This window comes from Terrapene carolina, unplaced genomic scaffold, assembly GCF_002925995.2.
Source record: "Terrapene carolina triunguis isolate 2854851 unplaced genomic scaffold, T_m_triunguis-2.0 Scaffold192, whole genome shotgun sequence".
In the NCBI taxonomy this organism is placed as follows: Eukaryota; Metazoa; Chordata; order Testudines; family Emydidae; genus Terrapene; species Terrapene triunguis.
Window position 1 is genome coordinate 13,129,804 of NW_020664543.1, and position 10,134 is coordinate 13,139,937.

General features: G+C 54.7%; 1 protein-coding gene across 3 annotated transcripts in view; it reads right to left on the bottom strand.

The window, feature by feature from the left end:
- The window catches only part of SPATA20 (spermatogenesis associated 20), a 34,195-nt gene extending 24,303 nt beyond the window's left edge, over positions 1-9,892 (bottom strand). Inside the window, exons 1-9 of one of the 3 annotated variants that reach the window (XM_026654480.2) lie at positions 9,784-9,892; positions 7,032-7,169; positions 6,522-6,586; positions 5,222-5,376; positions 4,920-5,063; positions 4,244-4,445; positions 4,015-4,145; positions 3,758-3,862; positions 567-641 (exon numbers count right to left, since the gene is read on the bottom strand). In XM_026654480.2, the coding sequence (XP_026510265.1) occupies positions 567-641; positions 3,758-3,862; positions 4,015-4,145; positions 4,244-4,445; positions 4,920-5,063; positions 5,222-5,376; positions 6,522-6,586; positions 7,032-7,169; positions 9,784-9,866 (1,098 nt within the window). In that variant the 5' untranslated portion in view covers positions 9,867-9,892. Of the gene's footprint in view, positions 1-566; positions 642-3,757; positions 3,863-4,014; positions 4,146-4,243; positions 4,446-4,919; positions 5,064-5,221; positions 5,390-6,521; positions 6,587-7,031; positions 7,170-9,783 lie in introns of those variants that run through there. The other 2 variants (XM_026654482.2, XM_026654481.2) reach the window with 2 other exon arrangements.
- Between the last annotated feature and the right edge of the window lie 242 nt (positions 9,893-10,134).

Below are 10,134 nucleotides of genomic sequence, written 5' to 3' on the forward strand. Positions count from 1 at the left end.
CAGCCAGCAGGAGGCGCTGCAGGGAACAGGGCAGAGGGGGATACTCCAGGTGTAGTGTACTGATATATCAGTATAGTTAATAGGGCACTAGTCTGGGGATGCAAGAGATCTGGGTTCAGTTAGTGGCTCAGTTTCTTATCTGACCTTGGACAAATCCCTAAATCTCCCCGTGCCTCCGTTCCCCCTCCATAAAATGGGGATGGCACTTCCCTCCCCCCAGGGTGTTGTGAGGCTAAAATCCATTACTGATTGTGAGCGCTCAGCTAGAACCGTCGTGAGGACCATGGAAATACCCACATAGGTCAGGCAGAGACCCGTCTCTGTCCCAGCCAGCAGGAAGTGCTGCAGGGGACAAGACAGACGGAGACAGAACTGGCATAGACCAGTCTGTTGCAGCCAGCAGAGGTGGGGATACACAGGCACGAAGGAGCCTGGGCACGGGGAGCGGAAGAGCGGGTTGCCCTCGTGCCAGTGACTTTGATCGCTGGCGAAGCACGGGAGCCGCCGGACGTGACGGCAGCAATGAGGCAAGTGATTCCCGCACCCGCGCGAAGCTGCTGCCTTACCCTGTCGCTCAGATCTCGGGAGACGTAGAGCAGAACGTCCGCAGCAACATCTGCAAAGAATTCATCGCCAGAAATCTGTTAAAGACACAACGAGGATTCCATTCCAGTGCTAACAAAGGAAGGGAAAGCGACGCTAACAAGATCGAGCCGGGGCTCCTGATTTAAAGAGCTCACGCAGGGAAACAGCAAATCTACTGGTTCAAGGATTGCACTCCCAGGACTGGATTGGAGGGTCGCCGGCACACCAGGGAAATCTGCTGGTGTCTGTGAGTTACCCCAGATCTACACCAGGGTTGCTGAGAGCAGACGTCCTTTGGACGCTTACACAAAGTCAAGCTCAGAATGTCCCACCCAAAGCTCCACTCTTGCTTGTGTTTGAAACCTCGGCAGCAAAACCCTTTGGAGGCTAGCAGGGTGAGGAATCCCCGTCTGCCAGAGACTGGCAGAGCGTGGCCAGAGTCCCCGGCTTCAGACAAGCCGAGTTTCCTGGGATGATCTCAAGACAATAGATGGGCCAGTAATTTCATCTGCCTCCATTGCAGGTGACAGGTAACCAGGATCCTTAGATCCATCATACTTGGGCCCTACACTTAGACCCTGTTTTGCTCTGGTGTGGCCACGCACAGCCTCTCTCCTGCTGATTTACACCCGCTGCTCCCTGTGCCGGGGGGTGCCGAGCTCCCAGTGGGGTCCGTGTCCACGCTCTGCCCGGGGAAGGCGTCTCCACGGGTGCTCAGCTGAGGGATCTTCCCACTTGTGCCGTGCTTTTGGCTGATGGCTCGCAGGTTCGATAGCTTTCCTCTCCCCCCTCTGCGTAATGGGGAGAGGAGCCTCAACTTGCAGGCAGCTCGTGAAGCCAAGCTAACCCCAGCCTTGCCAGCAACTTCCTCTGGGCTCTTCGCTCCAGGCAGGTTGGGGGCATGAGGAATGCAGGGGCATCTTTCATGCCCGCAGCCCAAATGCATGACTCCGATGCTCCTGAGACATTCCTGCCCCGTGCTCCTGGCAGAGGAGTTGGAGCACAAGGGGGTCCTTCCTAGGACACATCCCAAACATGAAGTTCCCCATCCCATCTGCAGCTCTCTGCCCCCTTCCAATCCCTGTATAGTTCTCCGGCTCTCTGAGACCAGGGGTTCACACCTCTCACACACGCTCCCCTCCCCAACCTGTCAACAGAGAGAAGGAAGAGGGTGGCATTACTGAGCCTGGCAGAGAAAGGGTTAAGACCAAGGAAAGAGTGTTGAGATGGGACAGGGAGACACTGGGGGGCTGGTGCAGGGACCTTGACACACCGGAGCGGATATGCTGAGACACCCAGGTATGTCTAGACTAGACATTGTGGCCCTGCTGTAACTCCAGTTCACTGATCGCCGGTTAACCCGAGGTGGCTAACACCTGTGTCCATCCTGATCTACACACGCCCCCAGCGTGCATCCCAGCGCTCAGCCACGGGTCAACAACCTGTGCTTGTGCCCTGGGACACACACTGGTGGAGCGTCTAAGTGAGCGTTTCCAAAGGCGTTCGCTAACGGGAGTTCAGAGGGGACCGACTGACTCTCAAACACCGTCGAGACATGTGGGGAGGGTGGAGGGACCCTGACACACAGGGGTGGAGTAGGGAGGCACCCTAAGAAACCCCCTGTCAGGTCTCAGAGTGAGCAGCTTCTGTATCTGAAGCTGCTGCCAGATTCCCTCAGCCTGTCTTCGGTGGGAAAGGGCTGAGGACAGGCAAAGGGCTCAGGCCGGCTAGAGCAGTCACCAAGCTGGCTGGGAGGGCCCGGTTCTTCCCATCTGCTCTCTGCTCAGCGGTCTCTGGGGAACGAGTCCTCGGTTCCTGGGTGAGATGCTAGTGGATCAATGTTGCCGTCACAACAATGCCCATTGCTGACAGTGTCCGGTGAGGGCTGGGGCACGTTGGCAGGGCTGCACGGGGGAGGGGTGCGCTGCCATTGCTGGGGCTGTACCAGTGCTGGGGACGGGACGCCGACTAGCTGCCAATTTGACACAAGTGCTGCACTTGCTCTGCAACATGCTGGGATTCTCCAGAGCCACAAGGAGCGGGGATCCCAAATGTCACTGAAATGATCTGGCACCTAACTGCCTTCGGCGCCTGTCAACGGCCTGGCCCAGAGCTCCCTCTCGCCTCTCGTCCTGCCAGTGCTTGTGCAGCAGCTTCTGCGCCTGGCCGGCACAAAGCTCAGACAAACTTCCCCTCAGGGCTACGGACAGGGCCCGCCAGAGGGTCGGATGGAGTTTTTGACTGGAGCCAGTAAAGTAGAGGTCTGGGGGCTAGTCCTGGTTCTGTCACTGACTTGACGTGTGACCTTGGCCAAGTCACTTCACCTTGTTGTGCCTTAGCTACACCAGCTGTAAAACGGGGGCAGTGCTACTTCCTCACTCCCCCCCCCCCCGCTTTGTAAAGCTCTCAGAGGCCCCTGGGTGCTGCATTCACAAAGTCACAGCATTACTCTAACCAGGTAGGGTTAGGTAGCTCAGGGACTAAGCCTGGGATCTCAGGGGGGAGGCAGTGAATGGGGCCAGGGAAGAGGATGTGGCAGAGCCTGCCAGGAGGGCGAAGGTGGTGAGCGTGTCCCAAGATGCCGGGAAGAAGCTGCCTGCTGGCTTGGTTGGAATTCCCTCTGCCTCAGGAAGCCCGTGTCACCAGGCTTTGCTCTGGCAAGCCAGCTCTTGTTCTCCTTCCCCTGCGGAAATCCCCAGCCCCGGATAATGCCATGTAAATCCAACTGCTCAGCAATGTTCTCTCATTGCCGCCCTAGGCGCTCCTATCCGCTCTCATCACGCTCCTGTGGAACCAAACAGCCGGCTAATGCCAGGAGAGCCTCTCACCAGGGAGTCCCGGCTGCACGGCTGCTGTTCCCCATCACCACCGACATTTTGTCAGGGACAAGCCTGTCAACAGCCCCTTTCCATCCCAGCCTCCCCTCACCTGAGCAGGAGTCTTGGGATAGGACCTGGAACCGGGCTGAGCATGGTATCGGTCTCTCTCTCGGCACCAGAGGACAGCTGGCAAGTTTCCCAGTCCTCCCCACACCAAGCACACTCTCCAGTCTAGACTGTCTGAAATGAGCTGCTTCTTGCTGAGATCAGACCTCTGTTCAGGCGCCAATTCTTCTGAGTTTTGATTCAGAACCTTAAGTTATCACTAGGGCTAAGAGTTACAGTGGGCCTACCTGAAACGCCCTGGCATAGGCCACTGCTAGCTGCCCCTGATCATACAGCATCTTCTCAAAGTGAGGAACATGCCATCTCTGGTCGGTGGAGTAGCGGTGGAATCCCTGCAGAGACAGAAACAGTACACGTGCACCAGGGCCCAGCACATCCCTGGTCAGCCATGCGATTAGACCTCCAGGGTTTTCTTTCATGCTACCCAAGCAAGATGCCTCCAAGAGCCATCGCTCCGGGCCATCTAACACCCAGCCTCCCTTACCTGAGCAATGTGATCATGAATCCCACCATAGGCCATCATCTTGAGAGTGTGCAGTGCCATCTGCAAGGCCCGTGCACCATCAGGGGATGCCCGGTGTAGGGCCCAGTATGTGAACAGGAAATTTAAATTGACTGCAATACAATAACAAAGCCGCGCACCTGAGGTCAGTTCCATGCCCTGCGCTGCTCCCTTCTGCTGCGATGGCTCAGCTAGGAGACAATGGACTGACCTGGCGTGGGGAACTTTGGAAACTCTGAAAAGCCGCCATATTCCTCATCATATGATTCAGACAGCTGCTGGAAACACCTGGCCATCACCTCTGGAAAAGGTGGGGGCGAATCTTCCCCTTTGATGCTGATCTCAGCCCTGGCCAGCAGCGCTGACATAATCCTCTCGCTATTCTCCAAAAGGGCATTTTTGTTCCGCTTCCACTAGGAAGGAGACCATGAAAGAGCCGGAAGGTCAGTCTTGCCCCATCAGCTGCTCATGGCCTTTGTCCCCTCTTGATGAGGTTCCCTGTGTTATTCAAATCCAGATTCTATCTTCAGACCCCAGTCCAGTTCTTTGGTCCAGCACCCAATGATTCCCCTCCCCCGATAAATTCTAATCAATCTCTAACCCATCCAGAGCTCTGTGTCTCTTCCCTATGCAGAGTCCATCAGCCAGTGTGTTTTCTCACTAACTGGCCCCTCTCTTTTCCCCACATCCACTTCGCTTGTCCCCCAAACACACACGTCCCCACTATCCCAACCCCAAATCCAATTTTCCCCATCAACCCTCCAAATCAAACAATCAGTGCTAATAGCAAAGGCTAGTCCACTTCCCTGTCCCAGGTTTCTGTGCTGTATTTTTCTGATGAGGACCCAAAAACCTACCACAAAATCTCACGCAGCAAAAATGTATACCTGATCGGCAATTCGGAGAAGCACCGTTCGAAAGCCGACTTGGTAAATTCCATCTTCGGGGGGGAAATACGTCCCACCTATGAAGGGTTTGAGGTCAGGAGTCAGCCACACACTCATTGGCCAGCCCCCTCCACTACTGGTAGCCTGCAAGAAAAACCATGGATAAGTGATCATCTCTCGGCCATCCCTTGGTATCATAATGTGTGTGTCTAACCTAGGGATGGTGGAGAGGTTCTCCCCACACCTCTTGTCATGCATTTCCCCTTTCTTGTCATGGTCCCACGTCAGACCCACCTCCTCACCTGCACAAAGGTCATGTAAACTTTATCCACATCTGGCCTCTCCTCACGATCCACTTTTATGCACACAAAGTTGTCATTCAGAATCTTGCCGATCTCTTTGTTCTTGAAGGACTCCTGCTCCATCACGTGGCACCAGTGGCAGGTGGAATAGCCGACTGAAAACAAACACTGTCAATTAAAGAAAGGTTCCAAGCTGAATACTGGGACAAATGTCCTACTAATGAAATCTATTCACTGTGGAATACTCTCCCAAAGGGATCCCCATTGAATAGGACAGTTACAAATCGGATTGGAGAGTAAACTGCAGGGAATGAGTCTGCATTGGGGAACGCAGGTTAGGTCACTCTGTCATTTCCATCTCTAACCCCTATGATTTTGCCCCATAGACTCTTGTAAACAAGAAGGAGCCCATTGGATAATAACATAAGAACGGCCATACTGGATCACATCAAAGGTCCATCTTGCCCAGTATCCGGTCTTCCGACAGTGGCCAATGCCTAGTGCTTCAGAGGGAATGAACAGAACAGGTAATCATCAAGAGATCTGTCCCCTGTCGCTCATTCCCAGCTTCTGGCAAACAGTGGCTAGGGACACTTCAGAGCATGGTTTTGCCCAACTTAAACTAGTGTCCATTTAAGAACTAGTCTATATGTGGGAATTAACCAGAATTGATCATGCTTAATCCATTTTGGAAGTGGATTGAGCAAAACCTGAAAACAGCACTCTTATTCTGGATTAAGTGTATCCACACAAAAAGGTATTCAGGAATAGCTATAGTTATTTAAATTCATATCCTATTTTATTCTGGAATAACCTCTGTGTAGACAAACCCTAAAACTATCTGATCCTCTCATGCTGATACATAATACAAGGTTATCAGGCAACCTTCTCAAAGGATCTCCAGTGCCATTCACAGGCTAGGTCTACACTACAGCGGGGTTCCGACCTAAGATACGCAACTTCAGCTACGTGAATACCGTAGCTGAAGTTGCGTATTTTAGGTCGGCTTACCTGGCGGTGAGGACGGGGGAAAGTCGACCGCTGCCGCGCTGCCGCCGACTCCGCTGCCGCCTCTTGCCGAGGTGGATTTCCGGAGTCGACGGCAGAGCGATCAGGGATCGATTTTACCGCGTCCTCACGAGACGCGGTAAGTCGATCCCCGATAGACCGATTGCTACCCGCCGGATCGGCGGGTAGTGAAGACATACCCAGATACCAGCCTGAGACAAAGACGCTTGGCCTATGGTGTAATTTACATAACCATGCATGGGGAAGCTCAATGCATTTGCTCTTGGGTTACCTGACAGAAATATCAGCTTGTTTTCTTTCTTTGCTTTATCAAAGGCTTCCTGGCCCCACGGGTACCTGGGAGAAAAGAAAGAAAGGGGCTTCTGCCATGAGGGCTGCTGAGTTTTATAATGATATATTTTACATGGCTGAGGACCTGTTATAAGATGGGAGGCAATCAGTGTGCTCGTTGTGGATAATCAAGTCCTATTCCGGGCTCTGGACTGTAGCAGATGGTCACCTCCTGCCCCGCAAGGTTATCACAAATCTGAGCATACACGACATGAAGGGAAGAACTCCATAGCCTCAGGGTGACACACACACAACTCCATAGCATCAGGGTGATGCCCCCCCCACACACACACACACATAAATGTCCCTAATGGAAAACTCTGGCTATACACGGGCCATAGGGTGCCCACCACTGATTTAAGCTGTGCTGCCATCCATCCCAGATCCCACGGACCCTACCCAGCTTCACTGTTGGTAAAATGAAAGGGAAGAGGGGAAGGCTCTCTCTCACCAGTCCACCGGATTGTGGGCATGCTGGAGGAGGTAGGGAGACTTCTCGTTAATCAGACGGTTGGTGTAACGATGGATGCTAGATCGGCTGCTTTTCCCTCCTGTGGCCATGGCTGGGCCCCCTCTCAGAAACACAGTCCTGTGACAAGGAACACAAAGGTTTGTTAGCATCACTCATCCCTGAAGTCGAGTAAGACATCGAAGTCCCAAGAACTGCTAAGGACTGGATCAGCATATGGTCCAGGCTTCTTGAGGTCCCTGTACACACCCGGAGTGATCCCCGGTGGGCTGGTTGCGGCAGTGTGGTCAGTCTGTATCTGGGAATGCTGCCGGTTCCTCACTGCAAACCCAAGGCTGGAGTCATGAGCTGTGACACTAACTTCTTGGGTTACTGCAGGGGTCTGAGTGGAGGTGACTTAGGCCCCGCCAGCACAAAGCTAGCTCAAGCACGCCCCAAGTGGGCAGGGGAAGGAGTGTTAATGCTGCCATTGTGATGCGGGAGCTGTGTCATAGCCCAGCTGAGAGCGGCTCCCACAGCACATGTGCACAGCTGCAGCAGGGGAGGGCTGTGTCCTCTCCCTCCAGCCAAATACCACCTCCTTAGCCATACCCCAGAAGGCTACCTGCTCAGCATACACATGGCTCTTCTCCCTACAGCCCCCAGCCCAATAGGTATCCTGCTCCTTTGAGCACACTCCAAAACCCTTCCCTTTCTGTCCAACACAGACCATCCACCTATCTAAAGCTCAGAATTGCCACCTCATTCTGCCGCAGGTACCTGTACTCATTCCCACAGTATGTGAGTGCCTCACAATACCCCTGCGAGGTAGGGGACAGTTATCTTCCCCACGCTTCCAGCTGGGGAACCGAGGCACAGAAAGGCAAAGTGACTCACCCCAAGTTACACACGGTGGGGTAGGCAACTGAACCCAGGTCTCCAAAGTCTCCAGCCAGTGTCCCAATCTGGACCACACACAACCTCCTAGCACCCCAAGGAAACTCAGCCCTCAGGATCCTCTGTGCTGAACCACTGAACCACTCCCCCACCCCCAAACATCTCTCCTTTTACCTCCTAACTGTACCCACAGACCTTAAAAGGCCTCACAGCCACAGCCTTGACTCACTCCACAAGGAAACCAGCAACAGGGACTTTACATTTACACAGCGCCAAAACATGCCAGATGCTCCTCACACTGATCCAGAGAAAAGGTCTTTCCTCAGAGTTCCCAACCTAAAGAGGCTTGAAGCCAACAAAGGATAGGAAGTAACATACACAAGTAATTCAGTGAGCCGGGTCTCTTGGGTCCCACACTTTTTGTGGGGCTCATCTTTTCTCACTCTCTTGCCATCATTTTGGAGAAGACCAAGGACCGGGTGGGCCTTGTGAATGGAGTAACTCCTGAAATGGGACATGAAGGAGACAGGGTGGAGAAGGTCCGGAAGGGGGTTCCAGATGTGGGGGGGGGGGAAATGTGGGAGACAGAGCAAAGACAAGAGCAAGAGAAGAGAATGAAAGGGAAGGTTAACTGCAAAGCTTGGGCCAAGAGAAGACAGACAGGTAGAGTAGACACTTATAAGGGGGATTAGTATGGAGTGATCCTGACATTACACAGCTTCTGGGATCAGCTCCAAAGACTGCAACCCACAAAAAATCAATGCTGCACCAGGCAGATGTACAGGCATTGGCACGACATCGAACTTCCTAACAGGGAGGAATGGGGCTCAGATTCAGGGACAGGCAGATGAGGCAGCTGATCTCTCCCTGGTCATTACCAATCTGAACGGGGATCAGTGGCAGGCTGAACAAACACATAACTCCCAGGAGCAATATTGGGTCAGATCTAGCTGTAGAGAACACTTACTCTCATACTGCGATGAAGGGAATGCCTCAGTCTTAGGGGTGGCAAAGGGGAATAGGGCTATACTGGGGTTGGTGATTTGACTGGCAGTAGGATAGATAGGGAACCTTATTGTAACCTTGTATAACCTCCACCCATTCTGTTTGTTGAATCCCCCCGTTATCTCTTGTCATGCACTTAACATGTACAGTGTTTAGCACAATGGGCCTCCTAGGGGCTGCCAGATTCAGAATACAAATCATGCCTCATAATAACAGCAACAGGCAGGACAACACTCTTGGGTGTGGCAGAAATTCTCTCTGGGCCAGACTAGGGGGAGCAAAGGGATCATAAACTGTCAGCGCCAGGGGCAGAGAGCGGAGCGCGCTGGGCTGGACAGAACACTGCTCCCCAATGGATCAGTACCAATGACAGACAAGGGGATCCTACTGGGGCAGACAACATCTCCCTTGGATCAGTATCCTAGACAGAGAGTGGGTCAGACAGAACCACCCAAGTGTCAGTAGCAGCAACAAGCCAGGGTGCTCCCACCAAAACACAGAACCACACATTCTCCCCCGCCTTTCGGGGCTGGCTCAAAGACAAGCCAGGGACTCTCACTGGGTCAGAGAACCACACGCCCCTTTGGGACAGCGCCAGACCGGGGGGCGGAGAGGGGCGGGTCCCATTGGGTCAGACAGAGCAGCCTCCCTCCCCCAATCCTGTGGGGGGACTGGGGGGATCCCCCTGGGCCTGACAGAACCCCCCCCCCTTTGGATCAGTGCCGGGAGGGCTGCTCCCCTCGGGGATCCTGTGGCGCTGTGACCATGTCAGCGTGTCTCCGGGTTCCCGGACCCCGGGCCCAATCCCTGGCCCGGCTCCGTTCGGGCTGTTCCCTGGGCTCTGCCCCGGTACCTGCGAGTCCAGGCGGCTCGGTTCGCTCCGGCCCGGCGGGACAGCAGGCAGCAGCAGCGGCGGAGGAGGGGGGCGGAGATCATGGCCGCCGCCAGCGACCTACTCCCGGGCTCGGGCTGCGGGGAGGCCGGCAGGGGGCGGCAGCGGCTGCCCAGAACGAGGAGCGGCCAGACAGCCCCGGACCCACGGGGAGGGACAGGCGCGCTGCGCCGGGGAGGAGGAGGAGCCCGGCCGCGGCTAAGGCCTTCCGCCTGCCCGCACTCCGGGGATGGCCCTGGCTCTGAGTCCCCAGGACGGGGCTGACCCTGGCTCAGGCTTGGGGGGTGAGTGGGGCTGAGTTCCCAGGACGGG